This window comes from Pinus tabuliformis, chromosome 6 (assembly GCF_031772625.1).
Source record: "Pinus tabuliformis cultivar Carrire ecotype Pingquan chromosome 6, CPIR1, whole genome shotgun sequence".
Lineage (NCBI taxonomy): Eukaryota > Viridiplantae > Streptophyta > Pinopsida > Pinales > Pinaceae > Pinus > Pinus tabuliformis.
The window spans coordinates 963991952-964012794 of NC_142292.1; the positions used below are offsets into that span (position 1 = coordinate 963991952).

A 20843-nucleotide genomic window follows, 5' to 3' on the forward strand; every position below is an offset into this window, starting at 1 on the left:
ACGGATAATTTTCATGAAAACATGAAGCTTGGAGAGGGAGGCTTTGGCCCTGTATACAAGGTATTTACCTACCCACTATTGTTTGCAAGTTTAACGCTATCACTTTACATCATCTTCCACATAGAGGAACAGGAACAGGGATTTTTAGGGATGTCTTTCTCAGAGGGAACGCCTTACGGCGTAAATATAAGAAATTCAAATTTGACGAAAAAAAATCTGTATACAAATTTTGAGTTGTGTTATTTCAATTGTTTTTTTTGGATTTTACAAGGGTTTGGTATTTTGGAAAATTTTAGAAATGTGTAATTTTAATAAAAAATTTGAGTATTTGTGATTTCAATAAATTTTTATGAGATTTTTTTTTTAATCTCAAAAAACAACTCTTTAAATTAGTTAGATAATAAAATTATAATAAATTTACCAGTTAGAATCAAGATCCTCTCAAAAAAATAAAAGTTCTTTAAAGCAAAATCACTAAATTTTTGATGCAGGAGCATCAAGACCTTTTTCTCCATTTGTAAATATGGGGTGTGATGATTTTTAATATTTTATTAATTAATTTGAATTAAATAGGAGAAGGTGAGGATTTATGTAAATATCTTTTTATTAATAAAAGGATATGAGTAAATTTAATAAATTGAAGGATTTTAGGGATAAAAACCTATCCTTTAGGGATGTTGAGAAATTTAGGGGTTTGTTGAGGATTTTAAGAGATTGAGCATTTAATTAAATGATTTTTTTAAATTGTATAAATAGGAGGGATTTTTGTGACAAAAAGACATTAGAGATTGTGAGAGAGGTTAATTGAGAACAGGCTTGATCAGCAAAGCTTTAAGCCTTCAGCAGTTTGTAAAAGGGCCATGGATTTGCATATCTGGCCATGAATGTACAACTCTTGTGAATATTTGTTTTATGTGAATATAAGTATGATTTGCATGGACATGATTGTGAAATTTGTGTTTATACAATGTTGAAATCAATGTGTGCTGATGGATCCTAATTTTAATGAGCAACTGTGGTTTATATGCTCATATGTTGATCGATTGCTTGAACGAATAGATGCTGACGGGTCTCAACAGTTAAATTAGGTGAATGTACACAGTTATTATTCCGTGAAGATCTCCGCCCTTAACGGAAAAGAGACTAATGGTTGATGGCGTAACTGGTGCTTTGATTCTTATTTTGCGGTGGCGCTTGTAGTTTCATTAAGTAGCGGTGGACAGCAAATTCTAATGCTGTGTATGCACGGTTAATTGTTGAGGATGTGTGTTGTGCCTGCGCTCTGAGTGGTATATTCACTGGCGCACTGTATGGAGGGCGTATATATCTACAGCCATCAGCGTTGAATCATAGCCTTGGGGTGAATATATTTATTAATCGGAATAAGTTCCGTGTTGGTAATATATCTATGCGAATCTGGAGGTTATAATTGTTATCCTCTGCGTTAACAATGACATTCGAGTCCATAGTTGAATCATCGCCGAGCCAGTGTGTGGTAATTGGTGTGATAACATACAGCGCGTGGTGTAAGGGAAATATATTCTCTACGTATTTCATGTTTAAATTCCTTTTGAATATTCGTATACTTGCGGTTAGATTTTATGATTGCAGAGGCATATGTCCATCATAATCAATCCTTGCAGCGCCGTTATATAATGCTGGTAGAGATTGCAATCAACGCATCTGCGTTGACCTTTGAAGGCCCGTCGTATCCATTAAAGGCAGAGAACGGTGGAAGGATGGCATAAGTGGAGAACTTGGCGAACATATAACCCGTGGGAAAAGTGTATGCAGACAGCCGTGGGTTGAGCTATCCGAACTGCGGGCGAATTACCTATATGCGTTGACCGAAATTGTGTGCGGGAATAGAAGTGTATATAAGCATTATAGATGGTAAGCAATACCTGTGTTCCGATGCCCATATTTTGTTTAACGTAAAGGCAATATAAATATACCTTGAGCTTTTGTTTATAAGCCAGATCTTAACCGGCGCGGTACCAAAGAATTCTTATGGATGTAGTAAGTGGGTATGCGCATGACATATTGTATGTTTCTGTTAAGAATTGGAGAAGAATGCCGTAGGTTATAAAGTATGGGTTCCATGGCGTTGCGAGTTAACAATTATGGGTTTTATAGCTGGTATGACAAACAATCTCGGTTTGTTGTGTAATCATGAGATTACAAGCCATGAATCAAGCTTTATATGCATGACTAGAGAACGATCCTGGTAGTTGGATCCTGGGAGCGGCCTGGGTTTCATCAATTTTTTTCTCTGCTGTATCGCATCACTGCATGGACAATAATTTAGCTCAAACAATACCATGCTCTCAAATGATTTCAATTTTTCTGAAGTGTTTCATTTACAAATCTTTCAAACTTGGCACCGAGAAATGGCATCGTGTACTTACCAGCTGGTAAATGGCTTTGGGAAAAAGCTTGTGGTGGCGGCCATGGATCTTCATGAGAGGCAAGCTGTTAGTGAAGTGGAAGTGGGCCAAAACTTTGCGGTCTGGCAGGGGTTTCAACAGCAATTCCTCGGTGAATTCTTACTCTGTGTGTATGCACCGTACTGAAGTGCACTGAAAGATGGCTGCTATTGTCTTGAAACCCCCATCGCTGCTAACCTTAAACTGCATTCTCTGTAATTTGTAACGTTTTGTTCACCGATTACAAGAATCTGTAACGTTTTTTTTTATCCTAATTATTTATCGAACGGTATGCAATTATCGATAGAACAGTCTGTAACTTTTCAATCGTCTAACATAGGATCGAATGGTTCAGAGAAGTACAAGGTGGCAATTAAGGAAGTTGATCTCAGAGGGAACGCCTTAAGGCGTAAAAATAGAATGGATACACATGCCCATCAATTATAGTTGTCTCTTTGACCTCCATATAGACGAGCACAAATGTAATAAGCCAGATAACACAAAAAATAAATCGCAACAAAGCAAAATAATGTGACACGCTATACCTTCAAATTTATTGGAAGACCCTCATTGTCTTTGTTTCCTTGGTGGACCCTGCTTGTAACTGCCGGAATGTAGTGTCCAGCATATGACTCTCCGGTGATAAAGAAGTCATTCTTTGCATACTCTGGGTGTTTTTCAAAAAATGCCTAGCAGATATCGGTAAAACTTATTAAAGTCAGAAGTCTGCATTCGTTGACAAGCAACTACAAGTTTGTACAAAACTCATTAAAGTATCTGCATTCGTTGACAAACAACTACAAGTTTTTTTTACTTACAAACTGAAATTTTTGAACTTGTACATGGGCCATCCACAAAATGGTTAAACAGCTAATTGGGAAAAAACCATTTTCCAACTCTACACTAAGTACTTATCAAATACATCATTTGTGGAAGAAATGAAACATACCTGTAAAAAGTCATACATATCATTACTAACACCCTTCTCATCGTAACGGAGGTCACGTACATCAGTGCTATAACTAAATCCGGTTCCAGTAGGTTGATCCACAAAAATGATATTTGATGCCTGCCAAGTCACCAACATATTATATTCAAGATCTTGAGTCTTCACAACACAAAATGATCCTTTTCAAGTTATACGAAAGGGTACATAAATTGAAAATAGTTATAACAAATAATTTATACACGTACATCAGTGCTGTAACTAAATCCGGTTCCAGTAGGTTGATCCACAAAAATGATATTTGATGCCTGCCAAGTCACCAACATATTATATTCAAGATCTTGAGTCTTCACAACACAAAATGATCCTTTTCAAGTTATACGAAAGGGTACATAAATTGAAAATAGTTATAACAAATAATTTATACAAAATAACATAGAAACACGGTGATCATACAAAACAGTTCAGACTTTAGGTGAACCACTACATTCATCATCAATGAGTGATAATAGGACAGAAATCCAGATATTATACAATTCAGAAAAGTACATATCTATGATGCGGTTTAACAAAATATCTAAAAAGCATGGTGCACAATATGTCATTCCCAGGCCAATATCATTTGAGCCATTCACAGCACAATCCCATTCTGCAGGACAAGATACATCAACCTTGACCTCACTATATTAGGTTTTTAAAGCATGAGAAATGTGACTTCTTCCCTCCTTTGGGATAATTAAAAAGCCAACCGTGCTTAGTTACAAAACTTCTGCATTCAAAATTTCAAACAAATTTAGCCATTGATTTTGAAGTAAGTTTTCTGCACCTGATTTTCCCCTGGTTATATATTATAAATTTATCATAGGTAGCATTGCTTTTTGGCTGCAATCTTCATTTATAATCCGCGTGTTTCCATTGAAACTCCCCACAATAACATGCATTACAAGAATCTTATATCAAGCAATCAAGAGACTTAGACCCAATACCGAAGTCGAAAGTGTCTCTCTATGGAACCATGACACATTCTGCCAATGTCTTATCCTTCAATCTTCATATATAATCCGCATGTTTCCATTGAAACTCTCAACAATGAAATGCATTACAAGAATCTTATAATAGCAAGCATCAAGAGACTTAGGCCCAATACCCTACTCAAAAGTGTCTATGTTTGGTACAATGACACATTTTGTCAGTGTCTTATATTAAGGTCATTCATTAGGAACCCCGAGATGGTTATTAGACGCACAATATCTGCATCAGTATGCAGGAGAATTTCCCATGCATAATCGCGGTATATATTATTCAGCAACATTTGTCAGCCTTCATCATAAAATATGAATATATCCTACAAAGTTACAAACATAATAGCATAATACCTTGAAACACACATGTCTAGAATCTACAGTAACCAGATTTCTAAAACGTCAAACACCGCATTTTCAAATGCAAATTTTCAAATTTAATAGAATAGTGAACCATACTCATAATAGTCCATTTTCAAGAAGGCAAAAACTAAAACTTGATGAATCACAGAATCAATATGGAGAGATTGAAAGCCATGACTAATTCGATCACTGGTAACTGCTTGGGCAAATTGCAAGTAAATACTGTCATAAGTTCTATGGTGTTCTAAATGGCGGTTTCTCTATCAAACCAGCCTTTGAGTCCATTCACATTCATGACATTAATAGTAGCAAAAATCAGTGGGTTGGCTAAGAAGTGTTTTTCAATTTTTCTCTTTTCCCATTAACATGATTATTTCTTTGACCATAGATTTCACAAATTGTAAATTAAATAAAATCTAAAATAGTCTCTTGAATGCTTGCCCTAGGCATTCTCAATGAATTAAATTGTGGTTTCCTCTGCTAAGACTATCCGTTGAGACTTCAAATTTCAAATATATGACAAATTTCTAAAGTTTTCCTCTATCATGATTACCTAGTGCAAATATAACACAGTACCCCATAAGCAAAAAAATCAAACAATGCAGAAATGCCATACTCTTTTTAACCACTAATGAAAGCATTATTTTAAGACAAATTTCAAATACATCAAAATACGTTCTACTCATTAACCTGTAAGAAACCATGATTGGCAGATAAAATACTCAAGTGGATCCAATCTTATATTCAGGAATAGGGCTGAAAATGGAATCGATCTTGTGCACAAAAACGTTTAAAACTTGTAATACTATCTCAAACATTAAAAAAATAACAAAAAACACTTGAAACTAACACAAAAGACAGAATACCTTGTCCCATCCATACTCATTCCAGACCAGAGTTAAATTGTCTGTAATCTTGAAAGGCCCATTTTCATAGAAGACAGCCAATTCACTGCTACAACCAGGGCCTCCAGTCATCCAAAGAACAACAGGGTCATCCGCTTTGCTTTCCCGTGACTCGAAGAAGAAGTAGAACATCCTAGACATAACAAATGTGTCAGTGTAACCATTTGTCACAAACCTGTTGCTAGTTCACTCAATTAATACCTTCTAATGCCTTTTGATTTAGGAAAGAAAAGGATATAAATACTTAAATTCAATTAACAGTAAATACTTCCCTACCTCGAGCTCTCTCTCACCCACACATTGAAATGCATTTTCTCATTGCAAAGAGCGTTTTTCACATTTTTCTACTTTGCTGACTACAGGATAGAGGATTATTCTTTAGATGCACTCTACATGATCGTTTCCATTCTAGCAATGTTATTTCTAAACTATAGGTAGTGAGGAAAGATGTAGGAATAAAAACATGCATCCCTTGTCACTGATATCTTGAAAAGTTGTCACTGATATCTTGAAAAGTTCATGCATCGAAAACCATAAATAAAGGGGCAAGCTCACATAGCCTATTCAATAAAAAAGGATGGTATCCAGGATGAAATAAACAGCCACAACTGGGTAAGAATTAAGCGGGTCAGTTTACTCACGGTATGAAGCCTCACATGTATAATGTATCTACTTGCCTAGATAAGTTGCATAACTTGCATAACGTAAAGCTATAAGGGGCAAGCTCACGTCAGCTATTCAATATTAAAATAGATTTGCACAGAATCAAATGAACAACCACAACTGGGTAAGCACGATAAAAAATCAGAACGATAAAAATTCTCTTCTCATGAGAAATTTTGGAAATAGGGATAACATACCTCTACAATGGCTTTTTCGTGGAGAGAATCATCTTAAAAGCAATTAGCTTTAGACATTATCCCTATCTCCATTGAGGTTGAGGTTGCAAGCAGCTGATATATATAAATACTTAGGCCGTGTTGATGCAAAAGCACATAGACATTTAGCATCACTTTGTGAGAGAAAAGGTTGCTTGAGAAGACGTTTACCTTCATTTTTGTACTTCATAAAGCATGCATGTCGGCAGACAGTTTTACTACAGCACTTGTTTGGTTTAAGTTTCAGTCTCATGAATAGGATACCCATGATTATATTAATATTCAGGAATTATCAAAATAAAATATCAATAAAACTCAGAAGCACAATCAGAAAAATATATCAATGAAACTCAAAGCACAATCAGAAAAATAATATGTTGCAGAAGAGAAATCCTTAAACACCATGCAGAATCCCGATGATTGCCAGATTGGTGCCCGGAAATAAGGCAGAACCAAGGAGTAATAATCAAAAGTCTGTATGGTGTATGATGTTTTCCTGTAAGAGTGCCAAGGCTACTCCTGAAAAGCTATAATAAAATGGGTAAAAGTTAATTCCCAATAAACGCATTCTTGTTCAGTGGATAGGAGCGTATATTTGACACCAACGTGGACATGAACTTGGCATTAATTAGGATAAGTAGAATGGAAATGTTAATTGTGTTTTGAGCCAGAGCAGTCTTGGGATAAGCAGATTGGAAATCTTGGAAATGTTAATTGTGTTTGAGCCAGAGCACTCTTGGAACGAATGGCCTTACAGAAAATCCTGATTACCCAGTGAAACCATGGATCTAATGATATGCTATGCGACTCATACTCTGGTTTCAACCAGCAATCAATACCGTGAACATCACTCAATGCACCCCTTTTTTTATCCCATTTCAGCACACCAAGTTGGGAATATTTGATAAACATATTATAAAAGGTAGAGTCGAATTGAACAGATTTAAATTGAAGAGAATATTTAAAGAAACAAAAAGAAAAGAACACTCGCATAATCCCAGCTAAGCAACGACCTAAAGGGATCTATCAGACACATAATGAAGCTAATAATTATTTTGTTCATTATCTAACGTCCATCAACGCCGTTACAGAACACCAGACCTTTGCGCCTTTCGAATTCGATCTGATCCAAGGGCACAATCTCTTTTAATCGTCCAACACGTCAGATCAATGGTCGAAAATAAGACACGGTGGCATATAAGGGAGTATACTTTGCCTTCTGCTTATATATACCATTCATCCGTACTGGATCTCTCATGCAATGTTTCAGTTCCCATCTAACTACGTGTTTTGCGGAATATCATCAATTTTCCTTGCAAATCTCGCCTCGATCTGGTGCGGTTGTTATATAATTCCATGATGTCTAACGCCAACAGATTGGCCGTTATCGGTTTGTTTCTTGCACGATATCGAAAACTGAACGATATAGCGGGCAGAGTTATAGTGGTAGCCAAGGAAAAGGGCAATGGCGATTTTACAACAGTGCAGGACGCCATCAATGCAGTTCCAGCCAACAACACGAACTCGATCTTAATTCTGGTCAAACCCGGCATTTATAAGTAAGTAACTGATGAACCCGCTGAGTTTCTTTGAAAAATATGACTCGAAATGTTATAGATTTACCAGATAACGGATGCTTGTATGCGGCATACATTTAAGCAGTCATTTGGGTTCCAATTTCATTTTATCTGTAGTTGATTTTTCTATATTTTAGATTTTTTTTTCAAAAACACTCATTTTAAATCACCATAAATCACCATCTAGTTACGCCGTAATGCGTTTCCATTTGAAATGGACTCTTCCCTGGCTTTGATGATGGCAGCAGAGGCAAAAACCAGTGAGCATAATAGCAAACCTATGACCAGAACCAGCTTTACAGTGAAAGAAATCAAAGAACCCTTAACATGAGCATGCGGCGAATTGGGCTGAACTATGCAAGGTCCCAGATACAGCCCACACAATCCAGGGTTCCCAACGAAGGAAGTTGCATTGAAGAAAATGAATTGGCCACCCTTCGGTACAACAGCAGACTATATATGTACATGTTAAAATATATATGTATGTTGAAAAACTATAAAAACATGCATATATCTAACCAATATAAAGTTATAAACCCTTCGGAATTGTATAGCACCTCAAATCATGGTAAGAGAGAGAACAAACAACGATGGCAATTGCACTTTTGTTGGACTTGTACTAGATGGAAATATAGAATTCCATTTTTCAACTTGATACACAGGAAAATCCCATTTATATTTTATTTCTAATTTAGTTTATAAATCAAAGTCTCTATGCTCTATGATCTTCATAGCAAAGCGCTCCTGGTTGTTTGCAAATCAAACTATGCTTTATATAAATATAAATTACTGAAAACCACAAATACAAGTTGATGATGACTATCCGTTGAGACTTCAAATTTCAAATATATGACAAATTTCTAAAGTTTTCCTCTATCATGATTACCTAGTGCAAATATAACACAGTACCCCATAAGCAAAAAAATCAAACAATGCAGAAATGCCATACTCTTTTTAACCACTAATGAAAGCATTATTTTAAGACAAATTTCAAATACATCAAAATACGTTCTACTCATTAACCTGTAATAAACCATGATTGGCAGATAAAATACTCAAGTGGATCCAATCTTATATTCAGGAATAGGGCTGAAAATGGAATCGATCTTGTGCACAAAAACGTTTAAAACTTGTAATACTATCTCAAACATTAAAAAAATAACAAAAAACACTTGAAACTAACACAAAAGACAGAATACCTTGTCCCATCCATACTCATTCCAGACCAGAGTTAAATTGTCTGTAATCTTGAAAGGCCCATTTTCATAGAAGACAACCAATTCACTGCTACAACCAGGGCCTCCAGTCATCCAAAGAACAACAGGGTCATCCGCTTTGCTTCCCCGTGACTCGAAGAAGAAGTAGAACATCCTAGACATAACAAATGTGTCAGTGTAACCATTTGTCACAAACCTGTTGCTAGTTCACTCAATTAATACCTTCTAATGCCTTCTGCTTTAGGAAAGAAAAGGATATAAATACTTAAATTCAATTAACAGTAAATACTTCCCTACCTCGAGCTCTCTCTCACCCACACATTGAAATGCATTTTCTCATTGCAAAGAGCGTTTTTCACATTTTTCTACTTTGCTGACTACAGGATAGAGGATTATTCTTTAGATGCACTCTACATGATCGTTTCCATTCTAGCAATGTTATTTCTAAACTATAGGTAGTGAGGAAAGATGTAGGAATAAAAACATGCATCCCTTGTCACTGATATCTTGAAAAGTTGTCACTGATATCTTGAAAAGTTCATGCATCGAAAACCATAAATAAAGGGGCAAGCTCACATAGCCTATTCAATAAAAAAGGATGGTATCCAAGATGAAATAAACAGCCACAACTGGGCAAGAATTAAGCGGGTCAGTTTACTCACGGTATGAAGCCTCACATGTATAATGTATCTACTTGCCTAGATAAGTTGCATAACTTGCATAACGTAAAGCTATAAGGGGCAAGCTCACGTCAGCTATTCAATATTAAAATAGATTTGCACAGAATCAAATGAACAACCACAACTGGGTAAGCACGATAAAAAATCAGAACGATAAAAATTCTCTTCTCATGAGAAATTTTGAAATAGGGATAACATACCTCTACAATGGCTTTTTCGTGGAGAGAATCATCTTAAAAGAAATTAGCTTTAGACATTATCCCTATCTCCATTGAGGTTGAGGTTGCAAGCAGCTGATATATATAAATACTTAGGCCGTGTTGATGCAAAAGCACATAGACATTTAGCATCAGTTTGTGAGAGAAAAGGTTGCTTGAGAAGACGTTTACCTTCATTTTTGTACTTCATAAAGCATGCATGTCGGCAGACAGTTTTACTACAGCACTTCTTTGGTTGAAGTTTCAGTCTCATGAATAGGATACCCATGATTATATTAATATTCAGGAATTATCAAAATAAAATATCAATAAAACTCAGAAGCACAATCAGAAAAATATATCAATGAAACTCAAAGCACAATCAGAAAAATAATATGTTGCAGAAGAGAAATCCTTAAACACCATGCAGAATCCCGATGATTGCCAGATTGGTGCCCGGAAATAAGGCAGAACCAAGGAGTAATAATCAAAAGTCTGTATGGTGTATGATGTTTTCCTGTAAGAGTGCCAAGGCTACTCCTGAAAAGCTATAATAAAATGGGTAAAAGTTAATTCCCAATAAACGCATTCTTGTTCAGTGGATAGGAGCGTATATTTGACACCAACGTGGACATGAACTTGGCATTAATTAGGATAAGTAGAATGGAAATGTTAATTGTGTTTTGAGCCAGAGCAGTCTTGGGATAAGCAGATTGGAAATCTTGGAAATGTTAATTGTGTTTGAGCCAGAGCACTCTTGGAACGAATGGCCTTACAGAAAATCCTGATTACCCAGTGAAACCATGGATCTAATGATATGCTATGCGACTCATACTCTGGTTTCAACCAGCAATCAATACCGTGAACATCACTCAATGCACCCCTTTTTTTATCCCATTTCAGCACATCAAGTTGGGAATATTTGATAAACATATTATAAAAGGTAGAGTCGAATTGAACAGATTTAAATTGAAGAGAATATTTAAAGAAACAAAAAGAAAAGAACACTCGCATAATCCCAGCTAAGCAACGACCTAAAGGGATCTATCAGACACATAATGAAGCTAATAATTATTTTGTTCATTATCTAACGTCCATCAACGCCGTTACAGAACACCAGACCTTTGCGCCTTTCGAATTCGATTAAACCCAAGATTTTCCCCAAATTTTATCCAATAAACAAAGTTTACATTAATGGTATTTTAAACTACCAAAACATTATAGTTCTAAAGATGGATGTGTTCTGGTTCTAAAGACGGATAGTTAGGTGACCAGGTTTGGTCCCTACGAGTTTTGTCTTATATCCAGAAGACGACTTTATAGACTTCAGAGCAGAGCTGCTCCAAACAAATTTCTTCGATTAAAAAAAAAACTACGAAACCATTATATCGATTAATTATTTAATCGTTTTCCTCACAGACCCAATCTAAATAAATGCCTCTATATAGTTTCTCAAAAATCTTCCTAACACTTACTTCGCAGCGTGCGAGTGTTCGAGGCGAAAATATCCGACATGATGACCGAGTTCTTCTAGACTGGCGTTCTTTTCCGAGTCCCATTAATATCCAAATTGAGACTGCTTTCAACCAAACGAGGGCCGACGTCGTATTCCTCTTCCGGTTCTGCGATTCCCGGAGTCAAATTCAGCTCTTCAATCAGCGGTTCGGCCTGAGCTTGAGGGAACCTGGCGGTAAAAATCCATGAAAATTAAGACTTACCATCCCACAAACGATCGATTAATGTCTGAGTATGCTGCTGTGTGTAATTTATTCCACCAGGCTCTGTTAAGCCATCGAAACTGGGGACATCTGAAACTTGCACTGCAATATCCGCACAAACACCATAAAGCAGAGGACAATAACAAAATTAAACAGGGAAAAATAACATTTTCAAATTTAGACCTAAAACCTACAGGAAAAATTAAAATAACAAAAATAAATCCTTACATGCTCTGACTGCCATGTCTGGTTTAGGGCAAGAATCAAGATCCTCTCAAAAAAATAAAAGTTCTTTAAAGCAAAATCACTAAATTTTTTTATCTGTTGTATCGCATCACTGCATGGACAATAATTTAGCTCGAACAATACCATGCTCTCAAATGATTTCAATTTTTCTGAAGTGTTTCATTTACAAATCTTTCAAACTTGGCACCCAGAAATGGCATCGTGTACTTACCAGCTGGTAAATGGCTTTGGGAAAAAGCTTGTGGTGACGGCCATGGATCTTCGGGAGAGGCAAGCTGTTAGTGAAGTGGAAGTGGGCCAAAACTTTGCGGTCTGGCAGGGGTTTCAGCAGCAATTCCTCGGTGAATTCTTCCTCTGTGTGTATGCACCGGACTGAAGTGCACTGAAAGATGGCTGCTATTGTCTTGAAACCCCCATCGCTGCTAACTTTAAACTGCATTCTCTGTAATTTGTAACGTTTTGTTCACCGATTACAAGAATCTGTAACGTTTTTTTTATCCTAATTATTTATCGAACGGTATGCAATTATTGATCGAACGGTCTGTAACTTTTCAATCGTCTAACATAGGATCGAATGGTTCAGAGAATTACACCGTGGCAATTAAGGAAGTTGATCTCAGAGGGAACGCCTTACGGCGTAACAAGAATCTGTAACGTTTTTTTTATCCTAATTATTTATCGAACGGTATGCAATTATTGATCGAATGGTCTGTAACTTTTCAATCGTCTAACATAGGATCGAATGGTTCAGAGAATTACACCGTGGCAATTAAGGAAGTTGATCTCAGAGGGAACGCCTTACGGCGTAATTAAGGAAGGATTATTCTATTAATAAGAAATAAAAAATAAATAAATATAACAATAAATTACCATGACGCTAGAATGTATTATGAGTTTGCGAAGTAAAAGGAAAACTAGATATAGAGTTTTTAAAATTAGAATTATGTAATAATCTTTTAAGAGTTGATTTACATAAGATTACAATTTCGCAATTAAGGGTGTATTTGAAATATTAAGAGCCTAATTAGGGTCGCATTGATGACGCTAGAATGTATTATGAGTTTGCGAAGTAAAAGGAAAACTAGATATAGAGTTTTTAAAATTAGAATTATGTAATAATCTTTTAAGAGTTGATTTACATAAGATTACAATTTCGCAATTAAGGGTGTATTTGAAATATTAAGAGCCTAATTAGGGTCGCATTGATGATTTGAATGATATTTTTGTTTAGAAAGAAAAAAAGATGTGCAATAAGAAGGATATCACTGAATGTTCGAAAAATTCACTCGGAATTTCTCTAAATGTAATTGGAAATAGATTTTGAAACTGGGGACAAGTCATTTTAAGAGGGTCATGGTAAACACTTTAAAGTTTACTGTGTTATTCTACGTGCAACACTTTTCATATTTCTATAACAACAATATGTTTGAATTATATAACACTTTCATATTTTTGTAATAAATATAAATATGCTTAGATTATATAAAACATTGAGTACATTAAAAATTAAAATAATAAATTAATTTTGAAGTAAAAAGTGTAAAAGTGAAGATTTTGTTAAAAGTATAAAATGTTGTTTTAGTTTTCAATTGGAGGAAAGATTTTATAGCAATGTAGGAGATTAAATTAAAAAGTTTAAAAGTTATATATATAGAATGAAAACTTATAGTAATATAATTATTAAAAAATGTCCAATGTTAATGTCAGTTATATAAATAAATTAATATTTTTTTAAGTTGACATGAGAATGATGGTGGAGCGAATTAGAGGAGTCGGTCGTTAGGGTTTTGTGGAGCTTGGTCTCGATCTTGCCAAACCTGTAACAACAAAGAAAAACAGAGGTCGCACCCTGAGGAACACTGCGACGGAGCAAAGGATGAGTGGCATGATGGGGGGAGAGATCTCCTCCTATAGGAACGTAGCAGCAAATGAATCAAGCCAATATGGAGCGGCAGGTGGGAATGGGGGAAAAGGTAAAGGGATCCCAATTTTGGGTGCCAAATGGCAAGCAAGACTGGGTGGGAGATGTCTGCCAAGGGCTGCAAAAAAACGCAGATTCGTTATCTCGAACAATAAACTAGAAGAATACAGAAGGTATATGAAGGACCATGCTCTCATCTGCAAATTCATAGGGGCATGGCCGACAAAGAAAGAACTGATAAAATGGATTCAACACCGATGGTAGACAAAAGGGCACACAGATCTCAAGTTGGGAGCGAAAGGGTTCTTCACAGTGATCTTCTCAAATCTAGAAGATAAAGAGAGGATATTCGAAGATGGACCATACTTCTTCAACATTGTTGGCCGCTTCATCAAACATTGGGAAGAATGCTATAACCCGGACCAGGAGAAACACCTAGCAGCTCCAATATGGGTTCGACTCTTCAAACTCCCAATGGACTTCTGGGATCCGGAGATACTAGAAGGCATCAGAAACTCTATCGGCACTTTTGTAAAGGTCGTTGACTCGACAAAAAAAGGCCGATATACCTCCTACGCTAGAATCTGTGTATACATGAACATTACGTAACCGCTCCCAGACTACATTGAGCTGGAGCACCATGACAAGGTATGGCCACAACCGATAGACTATGAGTACATTCCGTTCTAGTGTCGCAGATGCCATGAATATGGCCACCTATTCCGATCCTACCCTCTAAACCAAACAGGTAACCACTCGATGGAGGAAACGGAAGGAGATCATAGGGCAAAGGTGGAAGGAGACAGTTACAAATAAGTGCAAAGGAAGAAAAGAAGCCCGCGACAAGACGGGAACCACAAGGTACATCAAGAAGAGAAGGAGAAAAGGCAACAAAACAAATTCTCGGTCCTACAGGAAGAAGACCTAGAGGCGGTGATGGAGGTCAACACTCAAGAAAAAGAAAACCAGGAAGACAAAGGAGCAGAAGGGGGGAAAAAGGAAATGATGACAGAGGAAGAGCAACGACCAGAAGAAAACATGCAAATGGTGGAAACCCTAATGGAGATAGACAACCAGAAAGATGATCTCAACATAGAGGAACAAGTTATGAAGAGGTTATTGTAGGAATGGAGACACTTGGACGAAAGATTCATCCCAGAAGATGAGAAACAACTCCACAAAGAAACCTACCAAAGATATAGAGACAAACAAAACTCAGCAATCATAAGCCAACCGGAACAGTTGGGGGTACAAGCAGTTCAAAGACAGGAGATAGGAACACAAGGAAAAGGGGGGAAAAAAGAGGCAGGAAAATGATGAATGAATCCATACAAATGGTAGGGGAATTACTGGTGAACTCAGGACAAGTAGTGCCATTGTCGGAGGTCTTTCAACAGTCAATAAAACTGTTAAAATGATCATCACAACCTAGAATATAATAGGCCTCAATAGTAGAGGCAAACAAAGGTACCTTAAGGAGAGACTGAAAAAGGATAAGCCAAGCATAATGATAATACATGAGACTAAAATTAGTGAAAAAAAGTTAAAAGACATAATGGAAAACTTCAGGCCGGAATACCAAGTCATTGCCCAGGATGCAAATGGGAGCACAGGTGGATTGGCGATCTTATGGAACCCAATGCAAGTGAAGTTCGAAGAATGGGTAAGTTTACCCCGAATTCTCATAGGAAAATTCTGAAACCTAGGATCCAGCGAATGGGCTCTGTTGTCCGGGGTGTATGGGCCGCACCTCCCAGGAGAAAGAGGATCCTTCCTCCACAGCTTGAGGGCCCTGAGTAATATATACCCAGATGAGCTATGGATAGTAGGGGGGGACTTCAATATGATCACAACCCTAGGGGAAAAAAAGGGAGGAATAAGGAGGGCCGACCCAGACATGGAAGCCTTCAACGAAACCATCACTAACCTCCGGCTAGTGGATAAAGAAACAATTAATGGTATCCATACCTGGAACAACAGAAGAGGGGGTATACACCAAATAGCAAGCCGCCTGGACAGGTTCTTAATCTCATAACAGCTGGTGAGTAAAGATATATTCATAAAGGCAACAATACTCCCATGCATGGGGTCGGATCACTGGTCGGTTCACATGGATGTGGATTTAAAAGCTTGACCTAAGAATAAGTCGTTCAGGTTTGAAGCCTTTTGGCTCAGAAAGCCAGATATCCTTACAAATATGGAGGAATGGTGGACACAAAGTACCCAACAGGGCCACAAAAGAATGCATACCTTCTGACTGAAGTTAAAGGAATTAAAGAGGAGACTCAAAAAGTGGAACAAGGAGGAGTTTGGCCACATCCTTAGAGACCAGATAGAACTCAGCCAACGTATGGCAGACATCCAACAAAAGATGATAAAAGAGGGAAGAACAGAAGACATGGTGTGGGAAGAAGGGTTACTGATTAACCAAATAGAGGAACGAAAACAACAGGAAGAAATCATGTGGAGGAAAAAATCGCGGGTTCAGTGGTTGAAGGAAGGAGAACGCAACATGAGATTTTTTCATAAAGCTATGGTGAACCACAGGCAGCACAACTGCATTTACTCTCTTTAAAATGAAGAACGACAACGTATAACAAAACACGAAGAGATGGAAGGCCTGCTGGTCAATCACTTCAAAGACCTACTCACAGAGAACATGGCAAACAGGGGGGAAGCCACCCAAAGAATTACACAGAAAATCCCCAAGATGATAACGAAAGACTAGAACAAGGCACTGATGTGGGTAGTTACGAAAGAAGAAGTAGAGGAAATAGTGAAAGGCATGCTAAAGAACAAAGCCCCAGACCCAGATGGATTCACTGTTGAATTCTACCATGCTACCTAGCCATTCATGGGGCAAGACATCATGGAGGTCGTGGAGAAATCAAGATGTAACCAAAAGGTATGTCCTAATCTCAACTCTACCTTCATTAGTCTAGTTCCTAAGTCAGCTAAATTTGAGGATCCTCAAGGATTTCGGCCAATTTCCCTGTGTAATGTCATTTACAAGATTATCACCACTCTAATTATCAAGCACCTGAAACCCCTTCTCCCAGTCTTATTTCCCCTCAGGCTTTTTGGAGGGTCGCCAAATCCTTGATGGCTTTATTTCATCCCAGGAGGTAGTCCACTCCCTTAAAGCCCAGAAGCTCCCAGGTATGATGATTAAACTAGATCTCTCAAAAGCCTATGACAAACTGAGCTCGGGATACCTTATGAGTACTCTCAAAGCATATGGATTTGCCCAAAGATGGATCAACTAGATCTTAGCAATATCCTTGCCGATCTTCTCCATCCCGCTTAATGGAAACCCCACAAGGATTTTCAACCCATCCCGAGGTCTAAAATAAGGGGACCCGATTTCACCCTTCCTGTTCATCCTCGCAGTTGATGGGTTGGGTAGGTATATAAAGAAATAGGTCTGCTCCTCCCAACTCCAAGCGCTTAGAATTTGGGGGAATGACCTGCCCATCACCCAGCAGCAATTTGTGGACGATATTATGCTCTTCTGCCAAGCCACCTTGAGGGAAGCTCGTAGTATAAGGAATATCCTCAGTACCTTTATGGAAGCCTCGGGAACCATGATTAATAACGACAAATCTTGCATATTATTTTTCAACACTCAAGTCAATGTTAAGACTTACTTGGCTAGAATCCTAGGCTTCAGCACTAGAACCCTCCCCACTAAATCCCTGGGTATGCCTCTCTCGAATAATCCATTAAGAAACAACTTTTGGCAAAACACCCTCCAAAAACTATAGGGTAAACTCAAATGCTGGACCTTTCGATCCCTAAATATAGCTGGAAGAACAGTTCTTCTATAAGCATTTCTTCAGTCGATCCCCATCTACGAACTATCAGGAATGGCGACCCCGAAAGGAGCATGTGCCAAGATGGTCAACATTTTCAAAAAATTCCTATGGGGAGGTGCCCATCAGCTCAGGAAATGGGCTTTGGTGTCATGGCAGGGCCTCATTAAGAAAAAGGAGGAAGTATGCTTCGGACTTAGAGACCCCTACCTCCTGAACCAAACCATGGGGTCCAAACTTTGGTGGCATTGGATGAATGGGGGAAAGGACCTATGGAAGCAAATCTGGACTCGCAAGTATAACATGCTTGCGAAAACAGAGAATATCCTCAGATACCAAGACCCCCCTTAAGGGCTCAACGATTTGGAATCTAGCAACAAACAATAGATACCTCATACAACAGCACACCTTCTAGGAAGTTCATAATGGAGAAACAACCTGCTTCTGGGAGGAATCCTGGCAGCAAAGGGAGAAACTGTGAGAGAAACAGGAGATCATGGAAATATACCAGCAGATCCAAAATAGCAATACCCAGGTAGTGGAACAGTACTGGAAGGAGGAGCAGGGAAAGGAAAGTTGACGGAAATGGAAGACTAAAGAAGGTTGGGAACAAGATGTTGTTAGAAAATTATATATTACGGAGCAATGGAACACATAAAATATTGCAGAAATATAAACACAGAAAACACACAAAACAAGAGAGACACAGATATATGTGGTTCACCCAGTTTTGGCTACGTCCACCCCGAACAACCAATCCTTCCTTTCTATTATCTAGCAAAATGAAGAGACACAACCTACAACAAATCCGTTGTAATATCCTCTATTTTCTCTCACAGTCTCACCTCTCTGTTTCTCGCTCACACTGAATACACATCTATCACACAGCCTCAAATACAATACCCTCATACAAAGAGAGGGGTTGCCTTCTAGGGCAAAAAACCCTAAACAAACATAAGTTCTACCGTCAGATCATCCGCCTAATGAACGGCCCAAATTGACTAGAAATTACTATACTTTTACAAGGCAATTTTACATTTATTTTTGGCTTCGGGGGCGCTGCCCCCGAGCCCCCGTCGGGGCACCGCTGGCCCCCGGACCCCCCAGCCAGGGGGGATGGGCCCCCCCGGACCTCCGCGGGGGGGACAAGGGGGACAAGTCCCCCCCACGTGGAGGGGTGTACAAAGCATCTTGGGGTATACATCCGGCTGAAACAAAGACCTCTGAACAATCATGCTCCACACACAACAATCTCCCACTTGGAGAATGATTGTAGCAACTCCACCGCTGCTTCATTTGCTGGACAATGGCTCCTCTTTGGACCTGGTTGTTTCTCATCTTCATCGTCATCCTTGAAGACCAATTGAAATTGAGCATGTTCTCAGTTTCTCCCTGGTTACAACTTTTGTTAGCATATCTGCAGGATTCTAGCTAGTGTGTATCTTTTCCAGCTTCAACTCTCCATCTTCCAACACTGATCGTATGAAATGATACTTGAGCTGTATGTGTTTAGTCCTGGAATGAAATGTTGAGTTCTTTGCAAGATGAATGGCACTTTGGATATCACTGTATAACGTGCCCATATCATGCTTCTTACCCAACTCACCCATAAACCTTTGTAACCAAATCATTTCTTTACTAGCCTCTGTAGCAGCAACATACTCTACTTCTGTTGTTGAAAGTGCAACAACACTTTGGATTTTTGAAACCCAACTGACAACTGTTCCTCCAACAGTAAATACATATCCTGTAGTGCTCCTCTTGTTATCTCTGTCACCTGCCATATCTGCATCAACATATCCTTGTAGGGAGATGTTTGAACCACCAAAGCATAATGCTTGATTTGTGGTACCTTTCAAATATCTGAGAATCCATTTCACTGCCATCCAATGTTCCTTTCCTGGATTGTTCATGTACCTGCTTACAACTCCCATTGCATGTGCAATATCAGGCCTTGTGCAGACCATTGCATACATTAAGCTTCCAACTTCTGATGCATATGGAACTTTAGACATATAATCCATGTCTTCTTGGGTCTTTGGGCACATTTCCTTGCTAAGTTTGAAATGGCTAGAAAAAGGTGTACTAACTGGTTTTGCATTGTGCATGTTAAATCTTTTCAACACCTTTTGTATGTACTCATTCTGAGACAATGTTAATTTACGATTTTTCCTGTCTCTAGTTATTCTCATACCAAGGATTTGTTTTGCAGCTCCCAAATCCTTCATTGCAAATGAATTTGCCAATTTCCTTTTGAGCACATTTATTTCCTGCATGTTAGATCCTGCAACAAGCATGTCATCTACATACAATAACAATATAATATAGCTGCCATCATTTTGCTTTTTCAAATAAACACAATGATCAGAGTGACATCTAGTATAACCTTGTTCAGACATAAACTTGTCAAATTTTAGATACCATTGCCTTGGAGCCTGTTTTAAGCCATACAAGCTCTTCTTCAACCTGCACACTAGTTTCTCCTTCCCTTTCACCTCATATCCTTGTGGTTGCTGCATATATATCTCTTCTTCCAAATCCCCATGGAGAAAGGTTGTCTTTACATCTAACTGCTCAAGATGCAAATCCTCAGCTACTACAAGACTTAAAATAGTTCTGATTGAAGTCATTTTAACAACAGGAGAAAATATTTCATCAAAATCAATACCTTTCTTCTGTTCAAACCCCTTCACCACAAGTCTAGCTTTATACCTCTGTTTTCCTCCATCTTCTTCCTTCAGCCTGTAAGCCCATTTATTCTGCAATGCTGTTTTACCTGCAGGCAACCTGACTAAGTCCGAAGTCTGGTTATTTGCTAAGGAGTCCATCTCTTCTTTCATGGCTTGCTCTGTTATGCTCTTAACCTGCAAAGCGATACCCAAACATAGAATTTGCGAAGAAAAGATACCGAGAACACAGAATATGCGAGAAATTA

The 20843-nt window shown here is 38.0% G+C and overlaps 1 protein-coding gene across 4 annotated transcripts; it reads right to left on the bottom strand.

The window, feature by feature from the left end:
• Positions 1–695: 695 nt before the first annotated feature.
• Positions 696–12730, bottom strand: LOC149262185 (serine carboxypeptidase 3-like). Of its 4 annotated transcripts, XM_089423554.1 has the most exons (8): positions 12387–12526; positions 11930–12031; positions 11687–11833; positions 9317–9488; positions 5624–5795; positions 3621–3680; positions 3376–3495; positions 696–3115 (listed from the first exon to the last, which is right to left on the bottom strand). In XM_089423554.1, exons 4-8 carry the CDS (start codon positions 9334–9336, stop codon positions 2966–2968), a joined length of 522 nt encoding a protein of 173 aa, XP_089279680.1. In that variant the 5' UTR covers positions 9337–9488; positions 11687–11833; positions 11930–12031; positions 12387–12526; the 3' UTR covers positions 696–2965. The 4 variants fall into 4 exon arrangements, with proteins under 4 accessions (XP_089279680.1, XP_089279677.1, XP_089279689.1 ...); XM_089423551.1 differs by having other exon boundaries at positions 11687–12031; XM_089423563.1 differs by lacking the exon at positions 9317–9488 and having other exon boundaries at positions 11687–12031.
• Positions 12731–20843: the final 8113 nt, after the last annotated feature.